At 44.4% G+C, this 17828-nt stretch overlaps 1 protein-coding gene across 1 annotated transcript in view; it reads right to left on the reverse strand.

Annotated features, from left to right (window-relative positions):
- Nucleotides 1-2551: 2551 nt before the first annotated feature.
- The window catches only part of KIRREL2 (kirre like nephrin family adhesion molecule 2), a 55492-nt gene continuing 40215 nt past the window's right edge, over nucleotides 2552-17828 (reverse strand). The window contains exons 9-15 of the mRNA XM_033962729.1: nucleotides 14155-14281; nucleotides 11999-12099; nucleotides 11663-11861; nucleotides 9626-9742; nucleotides 8497-8606; nucleotides 5970-6053; nucleotides 2552-4590 (exon numbers count right to left, since the gene is read on the reverse strand). Coding sequence (XP_033818620.1) covers nucleotides 4141-4590; nucleotides 5970-6053; nucleotides 8497-8606; nucleotides 9626-9742; nucleotides 11663-11861; nucleotides 11999-12099; nucleotides 14155-14281 — 1188 coding nt within the window. The 3' untranslated portion in view covers nucleotides 2552-4140. The remainder of the gene's footprint in view (nucleotides 4591-5969; nucleotides 6054-8496; nucleotides 8607-9625; nucleotides 9743-11662; nucleotides 11862-11998; nucleotides 12100-14154; nucleotides 14282-17828) is intronic.

Here is a 17828-nt window from a genome sequence, read left to right on the forward strand (position 1 = left end):
TGAAGCAATCATAGGTAAGTAGGCAAACAGGTTTCTGAGTCTTCACGCTGGTTTCCCTCTTAAAGATACAGTGTACCCTGTCCCCAAAGCCATATAAATGCCTGCTGGACTACAAGGACAGAAAGTGAATGTTAATAAAACTGTATCAGAGGTCATCACTTCTTTACAAGATTACAGAAACTATGAGATCACAGCAGTGCTATTTTTCTCCTAGCAGTGCCATGACTGTGCCCACTTGTGAATTTTGGATCCAGCAGTGCTCTATCACTGCCCACTCTGTGAGTTTCTGATCAATGGTACCCTGTCACTGCTGGAACTTCCAAGTTATTCTGGTTTTCAATTTACATCTCAAAGCTGTGCTGTATTGTAGTTCACCCATTGAAAGCCTTAATGCATCAGGATACATTCTCTCTCTCTCTCTAGTGCTGGTAATTCAACCCGTTCCTGGAGGAAACCCTTCCTGTTTAATCCTCCTCTCTAGATGTTTTCTAGTTCCTTTAGTGCTGTTAACATATATATTTTTGAACTGTTTCATGGTAGTCCTATTAATAAGTTTGTTTACTGATTTTGACTTTGTCTCATTCATTGTATTTATGTTTATATTTGGTCTTTTTACTACTATTTTGCTATTAACAAAATTGAAAGGTTTATGTTGAATTATACCTGCTGTACACGCCTTAGGTGAATCCCAATAAATAAATAATGTCAAACTAGCAGAAAGCAGGTCCTACAAATCCCACAATACACAGATATAGTTTCAAAAACTAGACACTGGTCTATAGTTTGCCTACGGGAATACAGGCCTGGTATTGAAAAGGAGAGGTTCATGCCTAGTTATACCATGCTGAATTGGGCTGGGAAGATATATTCAGCAATGCTTAACCAGGCAGTGCTGCTGAATATCGATTCTGACCACCACGACACTATCTGAACAGTGCCAGGGAGGTCCCAGAGGTTAACACAGGCACCAGCAATATTCAGTGCTAATATCTGCATTTAGCTACCCACACTAGTGGGACCATTGGTATAGCTATATGGTTACATCATTGCTGACTGACCATATCTGCATAACTTCTGGGTATTACTGTTCACCTGGATATTCGATGCTGGTGTCTGGACATGGCCCAGCACTGAATATCAATGTCTAATTTGACTGGTGGCAGTGAGCATTTTACAAAAAGCTCTCCATCACTGGCTGGATATTGCCTGTAGAATCTCTAGGTGGCACCAGGGAAGACAGCATATCCACAGTAGAAAGGGATATGAAGTTGGACACACAAATGAGACTACCAGTATCATTTCAAAGGATTTTTTTAATGAAATATAAATATTGACAAAGACAAATAAATTTACAGATTCTTCTTTATATTTCTCCTTAGATATAAAATAGGTGTTTGTAGCAAGGACAAGGGAAGAAATGATAGAACAAAATAGAGAGATTATGCAACTTTTCATTTAAAAACGTGTGGGAGATACTCCAGTTACTCTTAAGGCATTATAAAAGGGAACACAGAGCCGCAACAGCGGAATTTATAAAATAATAATTACATGTAAAACGCTCTCCTTTCAGTGAAATAAAGGATGCAGCAATGAAGGTTTGCATTCCATTCTTCTCATTGCAAGGCTTTGCCTGATCCAAGTCAACCCTGGCAAGCTGATCTGGTCCTGGTTTTGCCCTATTGCATTTATGAACTTGTAGGTCAAGCTTTACTTAGAAACACTGTAACTTCAGGTTTATAAATGCAAAGTAGAAAACCCCAAATTAACTTACCCTCTCTTTTACAAAAGCCAGCAGCGTAGGCCGGCATGGTAAATGCTCTAACACTCATAGGAACTGAATGGGTGTTGGAGCATTTGCTGCGTGGCTTTGTATAAGGGGGCCTTAGCCAGTTAGTGATCAAACAAATCAACTCATTCCACTTCAGTCCCAGTTGCTATGCTTCATTGGAGGGAGGAGGGACTAAAAATCCCATCTTCCAGATGAAGGCAGCAAGCAAGAGGTCCTTTTAGAATAAATAACAAATTAATGGCATAGAGGTAAAGACATCTTTTTTTTTTCCGAGAATAGCTCAGAGCAAAACCCTTCCCTTTAACATTTGACACTTTGTGACTGCCAAAGATAAAATCCCTCTTCTGCTCACATCTTGAGCAACAGTGGCATGTAGAGATCAAAGAATGCTATTGCAGGAATGAGACCCTGAATTCTTTTTTAGTCTTCCTTAGATCTTTTGGGAACTTACCCCTGCCCCCCCTTTTACAAAACCGCGAAAGCAGTTTTTAGCACCAGCTGGCACGCTGAATGCTCTGCGTTGCTCCCGACCCTCATAGAGTTCCTATGAGCGTTGGGAGCAGCACAGAGTATTCAGTGTGCCGGCCTGTGCTAAAAACCTCTTCCTTGCTTTTGTAAGTGGGGGCTTTAGTGCACTAATGTACAGCCCCCTCTAAATGCTGCACATCCCATTTTATACCTACGGGCCATGTGGCATTTAGAATGCGCTAATGTCCATTAGTGCACGCTAAATTTGAGTAAAAGGGCTGTTTTAAGCTTTCATTTCCACCTGAGAAGACAGCTATTCTGTTTTGCACTTTTTTTTTTTTTTTTTTAGGTATCGAAGACCTCTGTCCATCAAACAGCTTAGGTAATAAATTTCGGTTTCTGCAGAAAACACAGTTTCTAATAAGTTAAACTTTTAAATATCTTAAACTTGTTTTGCTTTTGGTTTTACACAGCAAGGTCAAATAGCTCCAGTCAAAGGGTACATATGATCAAAAGTTCAGACCCAAAATAATACAAAAGGGAGCCTATTAAAAGGCTCTTATCCCTGGCTTCTCCTCCACTCGCATTTAATTCCCAGTTCATTCTGAAACAAACTCTCAGCCAGTGCTAATCTTCTAACTAGAAAAGGTACCATGAGGTCAACGGCAGTGGTGACCGCCATCTTCCTCTCCAGCTGCAAAGGAGTGGTTGGTCAGTGACCTAGCAGTAGATCAGCACTGATCTTAAACAACTGAAAATTGTACCTGTTACTTTCCTTTTTCACCAGCAATATGCTGCTCCAACCACTCCTGATCTGTCAACACAAATATAACAGTTCCACTTAGAAGAACATTTTCTAAGAGTTTCACTATGTTCCCTTCCTATGGAAGTAACTCCTGTTACAAGAACATCCCCCTTAAAGGACATCTTGTCACGTATTCCAGTGTGTCTCACGCTATGGAAACAATTCCTGCCATGTGAGCATTCCCCTTGCAAGAACAAGGATCTGCCTGCTCTTCTTACAAGGAAAAGAAGACTTTCTATGGGTAAATTCTAGTTGAATACTAGGGAGCAAGTGAATGAATTTCAACATGTCTTAAGTCAAATTCAAAGACTGGTTAAGACATTTGCTTATGACTTTAATTTCCATAGCCTGCAAGACTGAATAAACTTGAAACTTCTTTCTTTATGTTTCTTCTGGAAGGTTCTTTATTGACATCTGGCGATCCATTATTCCCTCTATGGACAGTAGAGTCCAGAGTGAAGGCTGAGAACACAGCAACTTGTTATATCCACAGAAGAGAATGAGCTTGGCGGATTCAATGGAAGATACACAAGCAATGTATCTTTGAAAAGAAGAGCCTCATAAAAACTCAGAAGGGATCTCTTTCTATTTCAGTGCTGAAAGGAATTGTTTATTATTTGCTGTATCATTAATGAATTGCCTTTTGTGAAGCTTACTTACTTTCCCTTGCTATTCAAATTGTTTATGATTTGATGTAAGCTGGAAAGTTTTCAACTCCCCAACTCAGAGGTGGATAATCCAGGCAGCCTAGAAGATCAGGGGGATCCAGCAATGGATACAATTTGTTGCCCCATTATATGCAGGCTACTAAAGAAATCTTTTAGTCTGCAGTTTCAAACCATCTTGGTGATCAGTGCACCTAAGCCAAATATTCTGCTTTCTCAGCCAGGAAGTGATGTCATGGTTTGAGGAAGCTATTCTTGCAACAATAACCTAATGATGCACAGATTTAAAGCTCCAAGACCTCTGAAAATTATTTGCACACAAATCATATTGGGTCTTGGATACCTCTAGGATTTCAGTTTGCAGGAGGCCTTACAAAAAAGTGGAAGGTAAAAGTAGTGTTTTGGAGGTGTTGTCATACATGGGTCTGCATGCGTTGCTGGGAGGGACGTCCATAGTCTGACTGCTGAGCAAGTGAGCTGTAGGAGAATCTGGAGTTAGAAGCCTCTTTGCTAGCCTGGTCCTCCTGCTCAAAGCTGTCAACCTTCCCATAGATGGCAGGCTTGACGTAGTTGGAGAAAGCACGGGTGTAGGGTGCAGTCAGGTAAGCAGTGGGGCTGTAGACTCCATCCCGCTGAAAGAGCCTCTCCTGAGGCTCATAGTTGGCATGGGATGGTGGGCTGAGGGTGTATCGGTGTGCATACTCGTATAGCTTGGGTGGGCTAGTGGGTGGTGGAAACAAGGTTGCATGGGTGACTGGTGGAGGACCGTAAATGGGCCGGGCACCAGATACATACTCCGTGAAGCCTCCAGTGAGATGAGCATCCTCATGAGCATGAACTTTGTAGTATCCATTGGTTGGATCCTGAGAAAAAACAGATACAGAATGACTTATTGCAAAGAAAGATGGGCATTACTCTATACAAACTCCATCCTTTTAGCTGAGAGCACTAACCCCCGGAAGAAAAAGCCTCAGGTTTTATTTTAGATAGAGCTTGAAAGCTCAAACCTCCTCCACCCACATCATTGGCTAAAAAACTTCCGTAGGGGGTATGCAAGTGCCACAGTTAATGCAGGGCTGAAACAGCTATTGCCTCTAGGTTATAAGGAATTTAAGTGATATTTAAATAGAAGCCGACGTTTCACGGTAAAGACCGTTTCTTCAGGGCATATAAACTTTCACATTCCAATATGTTTTGGATGCTGGTGAGAATAAGCATGCAACTCAAAATATATTGGAATGTGAAAGTTTAAATGCCCTGAAGAAACGGTCTTTACTATTTAAATATCACTTAAATTACTTATGACTTAGAGGCAATAGCTGTTTCAGCCCTGCATTAACTGTGGCACTTGCACACCTCCTATGGAAGTTTTTTAGCCAATGATGTGGGTGGAGGAGGTTTGAGCTTTCAAGCTCTACCTAAAATAAAACCAGAGGCTTTTTCTTCTGGGGGGGGGGGGGGAAGGGGGTGTTAGTGCTCTCAGCTAAAAGAGTGGAGTTTTTATAGAGTAATATTTATTACCCACTTTCACTACATAAAGAAAGATGAGCAGACATTTCTTATAAAGAAAAGGGCAGGTCTTGAGGAAAAATTGCCTTCTGCCTCTGGGAAGGAGGAAAGATGGGCGTTGGACAGACAGAAATGGAGATTGATACAGAGAGGAAATGGATACAGAGACCAATAAGGAAAGGGAAAAAGATGGAGAGAAAGAACAGAAAAAGCACTAAGAATGACAGGGTTGGCATAACCATTAGGCAAAGTAGGCAGTTGACAAGGGTGGCAGCTTCTGGGAAGTAGCAAAACAATAGGTTCTGACAGCCAAGAACCATTTACATAACTGTTTACCTGAAGGCAGGGTTGTCAATTTTCAATAAACCATTTACCCAGGTAACCGGTATGCCCTCACTTTGTTTTATGTGTGTATATATACATGCACAAAACAAAGTTTAATATTTCAGGGCATCGTGTTCAGTTATGCATTTTTGCAGGATCATTCTGAAAGTGGTGGTTGGGCGTACGCCTTTCAGCGCTATAGAAATGATAAATAGAAATAGTAGTTATTATGATTACTGAATCTAATTATCAAAACCTCAGGGGGTGGGGAAGGGGGGGATGTAGTGGCCAAAGGAGGGCACATGGCTGAAGGTTCCCTTAAAGTGCTCAGTATTCTTGCACCAGCCCTGGAGAGAGAGCGAGAGAGAGAGAGAGGGGAAGTTATTTTATGGTGGGTGATGATATCTACCTTTAGGTCCTGGCTTCCCTCATCTTCCTCTAGGATCTCACTGTGTTCTGTGCGTGATGTTGCTGGTGATTCACTGTCTGTTGCCTATAAGGCAAAAGTACAAATGAGTTTACCATTGATTGCAGATCTGCCACACTATCATCTGCTCACTAATTCACTGCAGTCCTATTCTTGCATCATTCTATGACAGGGGTGTCAAAGTCCCTCCTCGAGGGTCGCAATCCAGTTAGGTTTTCAGGATTTCCCCAATGAATGTGCATGAGATCTATTAGCATACAATGAAAACAATGCATTAAAATAGATCTCATGCATATTTATTGGGGAAATCCTGAAAACCCGATTGGATTGCGGCCGCAAGGAGGGACTTTGACACCCCTGCTCTATGAAGTCATGAACAAATGAAGTCCTATATTGAAAACTTTTGTTTTTTGAACATAGTGCACAAGAGACTCCATATCACTTTTACATTAAAGGTTTAAAAGATAGCCCAAAGCAATCCCATTCTTCAATGGAACAAAGAAGTACTGGTTTAAAGCTAGATAAGAAGCTGAGTAAGAAGAGTCTTATTTTATAGAAAAGATAGGAGATGCACAGGGCAGCCTCCTAGGAAGGCTGAGGCAAAAGCAGTATTGGACATTAATTTTTTATGGAGATATTAACATTATTGGATGGGGAGGTGTTTAAATGAAATAATTTAATTGTATGGAGATAGACATTATTGTATGCTACTTGTATGTATGTCTTATTATTATGATTGTACTGCTGTAAGCCGCTTAGGTAAACTCGTCTTTATATGGAAGTTTGGGATCCATATATTCAAAACCTTTCACCTAAAGCAAGAAGTTTAATTCTCAATGATTTACGTTGAAGCTAAGGTTGTTTAGTTCAAATGTCTTTTTTTTTTTGTCAACTTTCATTCAGGGTGAGGAAATTGGTTATGGTATTAGAATTTTCATTATTGTTAATGTTTATTTTTGTACAAAATATCTTTTGGAATATTTATATGTATTTATATTCTTTTTCTTTAATAAAATGTTTGAACATAAATGAGGGGGGGTAGGAAAGGGGGGAGAGGGGGAAGGAGGGATGGAAAAAAGGGGATTGGGAATGCGGTTAAGTTTTAGAGGTATGAGGTGGTAATTTGGAAATATATTTTGGAGGAATGATAGATATTCATATGAAATTAGGATTGTGAATATAATTGTAATGAATATTTTATAGTTTATATTATTGTATACTTATTTGATTCCATCAATAAAATGTTATAAACTAAAAATAAATAAAACTAGTATTGGGATTTAAGTTCTGGAGCAGTCACCTTGGATTGTCTGCAATAGGGAAGTGTGGCGTGAAGTTTGGGCAGGTACAGAAGATCCTCGGTAATAGGGTGGGGGGGGAAGGGGGTAAAGCCTTGGTAGAGGCATGAAGGATCATCAGTGATGGAAGAACATTTTAAGGCATAAAGGTATAAGTATATAAGGTATAGTTTGAGCCATGCATGGAGGATTTCTTAGTGGTGGAGGAGTGGAAGGTAGATCATAGGATGAACATAGATGATCCTTATAAGTAGGAAAATAAGAATAACTCCAAGATTAAGTTAGCTCTGACCTGTTACAGGAGGAATGGTGAAGGGGTTGAGTCAGTCTGGATGGGTCTAGAGATCTTTATTTGCTATCAAATTCTATATTTCTATGACTAACCTGGCCATAGTTTAATATAGTAGCATAGTACATGATCCAGTCTGCCCAATTGAAATTCATCCAATTTGGGCAGATGAGCATATAAAAAAACTTTATGCAAACCAACACCAAGTTCCCCTCTACCAAATTGATTGGTTATCTGTTCCCTCAACTCTTTTCCCACCATTGTGTTTCATATTTGTCCTAAGCACTTTTAATGACCTCCATCCAGGCCATTTCAGGATTTGTAATCTTACAAAACCAATAATTACACCAACACCCAGGCCATCTTCTCAGTCATATTACCGAGTTTTCTAATAATCCTCAACAGTCAATGAAGTTAGTGAGACTGTTGTAAACAAATGGCCTCCCCACAGTTATAGAAATTTGGGGTTTTACTATGATCTATTCATGTACATTACCTCTGCCCCATGTTTCCTTTCCATTTTCTTGCACCCCTCATTCCTAATCTAATAAAGAATTTCTGAATTGCGCTAATACCAAATAATTCAAGGCAATTTATATCTTTAAGAGGCCATACACTATCTATGGAAAAATACAAAAAACAATCTAAACATATAAAATAAGATTAAAATAAGATTTTAACACTGCCAAATAAAAAAAAGTTGTCATCTTTTTGCGAAACCTCAGATAGTTGGTTCAGTTCTTGTATGTGTAGGTAAATTATTCAAAATAGTAACAGCAGCATTAATAAATGAGGAGTTAAACTGGAACTTAAACCGTCTTCTGTCTTACATGGCCTGCAGTAAATGCTTTATCCATCCCCCACCCTATCTCTCCTTGTATTCTGCTTCAGCTCTAAGAGAGGAAATGCTGAGAGGTCGTACCATGGGTTCCTTCATGTCATCCTCTGCATTATTTGATCGGCTTGGGCTCTGGTCACATGAAGTTATCTGGACGTGGATGTCGGCTTTGGAGATCCTGGTTCCATGTTTTGCTGTAGTGGGATGAAGCAAGAAATAAGTCAGCAGAGCAGTAATCTGATTTCAAGAACTATGCATTGCATGGACAGAGCCCTCATGTGTGTTTATGCCTTAAAATGGTATACATATGAATTAGTGTACTCGCATAACTGGATAGTTTTATGTCTTGATGTCAATCATGTGCCCTACAAAAATGTGTATAGAATATGCAACACATAAACCTCTCTAAGGGAGAGGAAAGGATGAGCAACCGGTGTGGATTGACAGACTGGATAGGATATATAGGGGACGATATTCAGACTGTGGGAGACAGGCCGGCTAATTCTAGCAGTCAGCACTGAGCCTGGATATTCAATGCTGGGCCATTTCTGGTGACTGACATTAAATATCTGGGGGTGGGAGTTGGGCTGCCAATAACTTAACTGGTCGATTAAGTTTACAGCAGCCAAAGTTAGGCCTGCTATTTATGCAGTCTAAACTTGGCTGGTTAGCACTCGATATTGATAGCTATTACATGGTATAGCCAGCTAAGTTTTAGCTGCTAATTGCGGATATCTCCCACTGAATATTTGTGGTTTGTCAGCTATTTAACCAGCAGGAGCTGTTCCTGGTTGGTTTAATAGTGCTGAAATCAGGCAGACAATCTTTATCTGTTTCCTTTTCTCTGTTTCTGCATGTTATTTGCATGTAAGTGTGTGGGTGCGTACATGCAGGTATGTGTTGCATTACTGATGAAGAGTGGGCTACTGGTTAGAGCAGTGGGCTGAGAATCAGAGAAGCCAGGCTTCAATTCCCACTGATACCCCTTGTGCCTTGAACAAATCACTTAATCCTCTACTGCCTTAGGTAAAGTCTTAGATGGTAAGCCTTTTGGGAACAGGAATATGTGTTGTACCGGAATGTAACTTGTCTTGACTTGCTACTGAAAAGGCATCACTAAATATAACTGATGGATGAGGGTATATTACTGAACACATATGTGCTTTGCCAAGCTGATATTCCATATATGACTGTATGATACTTATGAGCTGACCTTTCCCAGGATGGTGATGGCGGTAACGGCAGCACAGTGAGATGATGATGATGAAGAAGAGGAAAGCAGCAACACCGGAAGCCACAGACGCTGCAATGACCATGAGGGGAAGGATGGCTGTAGAAAAGTGAGATAGGAGCAGAATGTGAGCAATGCTTCTCAAAATCCAGCTATCTACCCTGCTTATCACTATGTCAGCTTAGTGTCAGGGAGAAAGCAAGATGGACAGACAAATGGACAGATAAAAAAAAGAGAGAGAAAGATAGACAAAAACAGAGATTTGTGGAGTGCTGAGAGAAACATAAAGATTGGGGATGGGGAGGAGAAAACAAGGCCAGAGGCAGGTGGGACAGAGTCACGATTAGAGACAGAGATAGGATTATGACTCAGAGTAGGGTGAGGATAAGGTTACCATAAGCTCCAGAAAAAGGAGGACGGATTGAGACATCCGTGTTTTACTTCCATTGCTTTCATTAGAAGCAAAGCCCGAATGTCTTAATCTGTTCTCTTTTTTTCTGGAGCCATATGGTAATCCTAGGTGAGGGTAAAGTGAAGGTTATAGTTTTGGGCTTTATTTGGAGAGCTCAGGTAATTTCTCCTGCAAGTGTTTGAAGCATCCCATTCAGTTCTCAGATCTATCTCCCCAGAACCATCCTGTCCAGCTGTTACATCTTTAGCCTACCACTTTCCCACCACCCTCAAGCATGCCAGAATCACCTAAAAAACATTCTCTGGTCCTACCTTCAGAGGCATAGTGAGGGTGAGTGGCGCCCCCTCCCTCACTCTCTTCCATGCCCCTCCTGCTGCGCGCTTGCCCCATCCCCATCCCTTTTTAACTAAGGTGTGAGCAGCCACCATCTTACTGTCCATGTCAGCTTTGGCGCTCTCTCTGATGTCTTTTCTTAGGCACAGGTCCCAGAAATAATGTCAGAGAGAGCTCCGAAGCTGATGCAGGCAGCAAGTTGGTTGCTGCTTGAGTCAAAGTTAAAAAGGTATGGGGGAAGGGAAGGGGCGCGTGTGTGGAAGGGGGAGGAGCGGAGAGGAGGAGGGGGTGCCGGAGGCCCAAGCAACACCTGGGGTAGACCACCACCACGCCCCCCCCTTGCCCACCTGCTCAGTTAACTATCATTCCATTAACTTCTCTCTGTTCCAATCTGGTGGCTATCCTCTACATTCCACAGAGACAGTCCTTGCCAAACACTCTAGAAAACACTTCATGGCTAAGACCAGTTACCTTAACTCTTTCCTCATTCTTGATCTATCTGTTGTCTTCACCTTTGTTTTTTTATCTTGCTATTGCCTTTACTTGGATTTCAAGAGTCCTTCCTCTTGGGTTTCCTCTTACCTGTCCTTTGACTCCTTAGTGAATGGCATTATCAGTCTGTGTGTGTCTTGGGTACTCTTCTCACTGTCTAACTCTTCTCTGTTGTTTTGATCTCCCCCCCCCCCCCCCCACAACTTTCAGTACTATTTCTACAATAGTGGCTCTCAGATTTTTCTCTCTGTGCCAGAACTTTCAGCAATAACCTGGTTCCAAATCTCAACCTGTTTGTCTGGTATCACTGCCTGGCCAAACTCATGACCTCTGTTCATCAGACAAGCTTCTGTTATCAGTGTCCTTCTCCATTTGCATTCTCCGACTCTGTTTTTCACCTTGTTGCACCAAATATCCAGAACAGACGTCCCAAGTGTACATCCTGGCTAAAACCCCATCTTTTTGAGGATCCATTTAAATCATAAACATAGACTCTTCTAGTCTCTGTGATCTGAACCATATTCACTATAATAAATAGACGACTAGATTGTAAGTTACGTGGAGCAGGGACAGTAATTAAAATGTATCTGTACAGGGCTATGTATGTCTAATAATGCTATATAAATGATAAATAATAAGTGAGGGGGTTAGGTTTAAGAAAGAAGAGAGAGAATGAACTTGAACTATTGAGAAAAGGAACAGATCAAGAGTCCTAGGGGGAGACAGACAAGATAAAGAAGGTACAGACAAAAGGATGGGTTATAGGGGGGAGGGGAGCTCACCTTGTTTTTTGAGCCTTATAATGGCAGAATGAAAACCAAAGCGGTTCCAAGCTGTACAGTTATAGTGAAGACTGAAGTCTGCCTCCCGTGTCTCCTCGATAACCAGAGTGGACATCATACCCTTTTCTGTCATCATCGTATGCACCGTGAAGCGGTCCAGAGAACCGCTCTCCAGCATGCTGTCTCCCCACGTCCATGCCTGAAAGACAGAGAATGGGCAAGGGGGTGAGTGGGATAAAAGGAAAGAGAGGAGAGAGAAAATGGAGGACAGAACAGAGAGAGAAAAATGAGGGTAGGTTTCTCTTTTCTGGGAAGAATCTCTCATACAATACTTACAATACGGTCAGGGATAGGTGTACTCTCCACAAGACACTCCATACGGACTTTGGATCCTACTGCTGTTGGGAGGGCTGAGTCGATGCTGATGATGGGTGGGCCTGGACGGAAAAGAGAGAGCTTACCAACAGGAGCCAATGTCGGAGCAAGTATCAAATGAGCTACCATGACTCCTTCTAGCAATAAAGACACAGGGGCTGTTATTCAGACTGTACAAGACCGGCCAGCTAACTCCTGTGGTTGATGCTGACCACGTTTATTCAGTGCCAGGCCATTTCTGGTGATTGGCATTGAATATCCACTGGCCAATATTCAGTATTGGTTAACTGGCCAGAAATGGTGCTGACCAGTTAAATAGTGCTTAACCAGTTAAATGTGAATATTCATTGCGAGATAACTGGTTATTTCTGCTGAATATTTGCGGTTAGTGGCTAAAAGTTAACCAGCTATATGAAATGATAACTGGCAATTTTCAGCGCTGACCGGCTAAGTTTAGCGACCAAATTGGACCTTGTAAATAGCAGTTCTGTCTTTGGCTGCTATAAACTTAACTGGCCAGTGCTGGTTAATTTTTCAGTGGACAAAAGACCCCCAGATATTCAATGCCAGTCAGCACCGACCACAAGAGTTAGCCGCCCTGCCGCCCACATCAGCCCCCTGGATTTTTGGGGGGCTGCTAAAAAGTTAACCAGCTGAAGAACCTTCCTTAGAAAGCAACAAGTACATAGATGTCAAGTGACCCTGTTGGTATGTAGGCCAGTCTTGGATTTCTGATCACTGCATCCTAAGGGTTCTCAACTCAGTCCTGGGGACAGGGTTTTCAGGATCTCCACAGTGAATAAATAGGTATACACTGAAAGCAGTGCAAGCAGATCTGTTTCCATCTTTTCATTGCAGGGATCCTGAAAGTAGGTCTACCAGATTTTACTTGCGTAAAATCCGGACCCATTGACCCACCCCCAGGCCTACCCAATTCCACCCCGTTATGCCCACCCCACACCCCAGCCTCGCCTCCTCAGCCTGTTCTTCAGGAGGGCATCCGCTCATGCACGGATGCCCCCTCCCAACACGATCTGAAGAGGAAGCTTTTCAAAACCCGGACCAAGTGACAGGTTATAAAAAGCCATCCTGACTCCTGGACATGTCCTCTAAAAAGAGGACATGTCCTGGCAAATCCGGACGTCTGGTAACTCTACCTGCCCAACTTGGATATGTCCCGAGAACTGGGCTGAGAATCCCTGCTCCATCCTGATGCATCTTGGTACCTGTAGTCCTGAGTTCATATCATACAAGTAAGGATTATAGATACTACAATGCATTGGGATTTAAGCTGAAAACTTAGGAATGGCCCAAAATCGCCTTTCTTAAATTGAATTCACATGACAGCTCTATCAGTAAATAGCAATGAACTCCATCTGGGGAGAGTTAAGACCTTCAGCCAAGGAATATGAAAGCTTCTATTGTTTGACTAATAGGAAGTCCAGGCCTTTAACCAATTAATAGAGTTCTAGCCTTCAAGGTACAACTCTGAAAAATTGATGGCTCTTGTCCCACCTAAAAGACTTCCCTCAAAATTACAGTTTTGTCTTTGTCCTTGTTCCCATGGGAGCCAACCTTTTAAAGCAATTGAGACTGCTAAACTGAACTTAATTGGGGTAAATTATGTTAAGTTTAGCATCTCCACTAGACAATTGGTCTTCACTCCCAGTCCTTGAGGAATTCCAACAAGTCAGGTTTCCAGGATCTTCCTAATGAGTAGGCATGAGAGAGATTGATATGGTGGTGTGCATGCAAATTGCTCTCATGCATAGTCATTAAAAGTATACTGTAACCTGACCTATCGGCAGCTCTTGAGGACTGGGAGTGAAGACCTAGACAAATGAAGAATTTGCTTAGTAATGGAGGTGCTCAGGCATCCAGTATACCTGGTCCTCTCTTTTCTCCTTTCTCTCATCTGCCTCTGTCACACCTCTTCACCTTGTTTTATCTTATTGAATGCAAGCAAAAATAATTGTGATTTCCTGCCATAAATCTGGATTTTATATCTCTACATATTCAGTGATGGGTAAAACCAGGGCTGACTAAGCCAGTTCTAGGTAGCATAGTATCACTAGTAGCCCTCAATAATGAGGGGCCATAGCTGAACTTAAACGCACCATTCACTGTCAGAGGCACCTCTTTTTCTGCCACACCAATGCGTGGCACAATGGCCTTGCAGATGTAAATTCCAGCATCTTCTTGGCTTACAGATTTCAGATGCAATGTGTTTCCATTACTCAGAACCTGTGGGTGTGAGAAAACCAGTTAGGTTGAGTGATATCTAATCTCTGTCACAGTTTGCACCTATGACCACAACACTACTGTCAAACAAACATCACACTGCTGCTGATGGCCACAGTCCGAAGAATTGAATCTGCCTGATATTCAGTGAAAGTTTGCTGGCCGGGAATGGCTCCTGGCTGGCTAACCACCAATGTTCAAACGGGTTGCTGGCTAAGTCTAGCAACCAGATAGACCCACCTAAAAACAGGTTTATCTTTGGTTCTTATGCCTTAGCCAGCCAGCCAATGAATAGCAGTTTGATCAGCTAAGTCTTCGGTGGCTCAACTGAACCTGGAAACCCGCTCAAACTCAGGGGCGGAAAATTTCACGGCGACACCAGGAAGTATTTCTTCACGGAGCGAGTGATTGATCGGTGGAACGGGCTTCCAGTGCAGGTGATCGAGGCCAGCAGCGTGCCAGATTTTAAGAATAAATGGGACGCCCATGTGGGATCCCTAAGAGGGTCAGGGCAAAACACTAGCTAATCTTAAGGGGAGGGTCTATAGTGGGCAGACTTGATGGGCCTTGGCCCTTTTCTGCCGTCATCTTTCTATGTTTTTATGTTTCTATGTTTCTATGGAAATTCAATGCTGGTGGGTGGATATGGCCTTGGCATTGAATATCCAGGTTCACTGCCAACTGTGGGAGGTAGCTGTATTCCCTAATGTATCGACCCTAATGTGATTGCCTTGCAGTAAACCCAAGATCTTTATTTGAGATCTGTATGCCCAAGAAGTGGCGTACCAAGGGGGGGGGTGGGAGGGGCGGTCCGCCCCGGGTGCGAGCCCTGAGGGGGTGCTCTGGCATCTGTCCGTTCCCCCCCCCCCCCGACGTCTGGTTCTTCCTCTCTGGCCTCCCCGCACCATTAAGAGTACCGAAACACCCGCAGCAAGATCGCGATGTCAGCGATCTTGCGCTGCTTCATGCTGTCCTCCGCCGCGGTCCCGCCCTCTCCACTGACATCAGAGGAGGGGGGCGGGTCCGCGGCGGAGAACAGCACAAGCAGCTCAAGATTGCTGACATCGCGATCTTGCTGCGGCTGCTTCTACTCTAAATGGGGCGGGGAGGCCAGAGGGGAAGAACCGGATGTCTGGATGGGGGGTGGGAGGGGGGGTCGAGCGGTCCTTCGGGGTGGGGCGGGCAGGTAGGTTTTCAGGGGGAGATGCAGGCCTTAAAGGGGGGGGACAAGCCTTCATGGGGGGAGACAGGCTTTTGGGGGGGGCAGGCAGGCCTTCAAGGGGGGGACAGGCAGGCAGGCCTTTAAGGGGGGGAGACAGGGGGTGGGACAGGCCTTCAAGGAGGTGCAGGCCTTCGGGGGGGTGCAGCCTTCGGGGGGGTGAAGGCCTTCAAGGGGAGGGACAAGCCTTCAGGGGGAGATGCAGGCCTTAAAGGGGGAGGGACAAGCCTTCATGGGGGAGACAGGCTTTTGGGGGGGACAGGCAGGCAGGCCTTCAAGGGGGGGACAGGCAGGCAGGCCTTTAAGGGGGGGTCAGGGGGTGGGACAGGCCTTCAAGGGGGGGACAGGCAGGCAGGCCTTTAAGGGGGGGAGACAGGGGGTGGGACAGGCCTTCAAGGGGGGGACAGGCCTTCAAGGAGGTGCAGGCCTTCGGGGGGGTGCAGCCTTCGGGGGGGTGCAGGCCTTCAAGGGGAGGGACAAGCCTTCAGGGGGAGATGCAGGCCTTAAAGGGGGGGGACAAGCCTTCATGGGGGGAGACAGGCTTTCAGGGGGGGGGACAGGCAGGCAGGCCTTCAAGGGGGGGACAGGCAGGCAGGCCTTTAAGGGGGGGACAGGGGGGTGGGACAGGCCTTCAAGGGGGGGGACAGGCCTTCAAGGGGGTGCAGGCCTTCAGGGGGGGTGCAGGTCTTCTGGGGGGGTGCAGCCTTCGGGGGGGTGCAGGCCTTCTGGGGGGGTGCAGCCTTCAGGGGAGTGCAGGCCTTCAATGGGGGTGAAGGCCTTAAAGGGGGGGGACATGCCTTCATGGGGGGAGAAAGGCTTTCGGGGAGGAGGGGACAGGCAGGCAGGCCTTCAAGGGGGGGACAGGCAGGCAGACTTTAAGGGGGGAACAGGCCTACAAGGGGGTGGGACAGGCCTTCAAGGGGGTGCAGGCCTTCGGGGGGGGGTGCAGGCCTTCAAGGGGGGTGCAGGCCTTAAAGGGGGGGGCATGCCTTCATGGGGGGAGAAAGGCTTTCGGGGGGGACAGGCAGGCAGGCCTTCAAGGGAGGGGACAGGCCTACAAGGGGGTGGGACAGGCCTTCAAGGGGGGGACAGGCCTTCAAGGGGGTGCAGGCCTTGGGGGGGGGTGATGGCCTTCAAGGGGGGGACAGGCCTTCAAGGGGGGGGACAGGCCTTTTGGGGGGACCCTGGTGTAGAAGTACACAGAGGGAAGGGGGTGTTCAAAGAGATGTGCATATGCCAGACTTTGGGGGAGAAGAAATAATGGGTCTGAAAATAGAGGAGAGGGAGAGAGATGATGGACCATGGGATTTAGGGAGGGAAGGAACAGAAAGGGAGAGAAACTGGACACAAGGGATGGTTTGGAGGAGGGATAGAGATACTGGATAGGAGGGTAATTGGGAAAAGAAAGGGAGAGATGGTGGGCCCTGGGGCGGTGGGGAAGGAGGGAGAGATGCCGGATGAAAGGGTAGTTAAGAAAGGTGGATCTGTGGAGGGAGATGAAAAAAAGAAAAGATACCAGACTTCCTGGGGAGGGAAGGGAAATTGAAAGGGAGGACAGAGATGGCAGATGGATGGTTAGCATGAAGAAAGAAGGAGACCCTGGCAAGCAAGTTATCAGAAGACAACCAGAGCCTGGGACCAACAAGATTTGAAAAATAACCAGACAACAAAAGGTAGAAAAATTAATTTTATTTTCTGTTTTGTGATTACAATATGTCAGATTTGAAATGTGTATCCTGCCAGAGCTGGTGTTAGACCACAAACGTGAGCTAGGATTTAACAGAGAGAGGAAAAGTCCTTTTTGTTTCTTTATTTTATTTACACCACAGCGCCAGTGTGGTTAGGAGACGCCAAAGGGGGTGAAAAAGCTATAAAACCCACCTGGATTTTTGAAAAAAATCACCCAACTGGGCAGAAAAATCGAATCGAAAAACCAATTAAATAGGCTGAATCAAAATTTTTCTTCCTGAATCGGGCAGTTTGCGCTACTGTCTCAGACTTTAGGACCTGGGATTGGGGAGAGATGGCATCCTCAGTACTTTATAATGCAAGTGAAATGAGGATTTGGTCAGACTTTTGAAGGGTCTGCAGAAGAAAAATATTGTATAGGCCGGGGACATGAGACAACAGGAAATGGGAACTTTTCTTCCTTCTATTTTTGTGAATGGAAAGGCTGAGGATGTCAAAGAGTTCAGTTAAAATATGTGCTTTATAAAAAAAATATAATAATGTGTTTTATAAAGTTTATAAGCATTGCTGGCCTACTCAGTGAGGTGTTCCTAGTGGTGGTGGTGGTGGTGGCGGCAGTGTGTCAATGTGTTGAGAGGAAGA

The sequence above is a fragment of the Geotrypetes seraphini genome, chromosome 11, assembly GCF_902459505.1.
Source record: "Geotrypetes seraphini chromosome 11, aGeoSer1.1, whole genome shotgun sequence".
NCBI classification, from domain to species: Eukaryota; Metazoa; Chordata; class Amphibia; order Gymnophiona; family Dermophiidae; genus Geotrypetes; species Geotrypetes seraphini.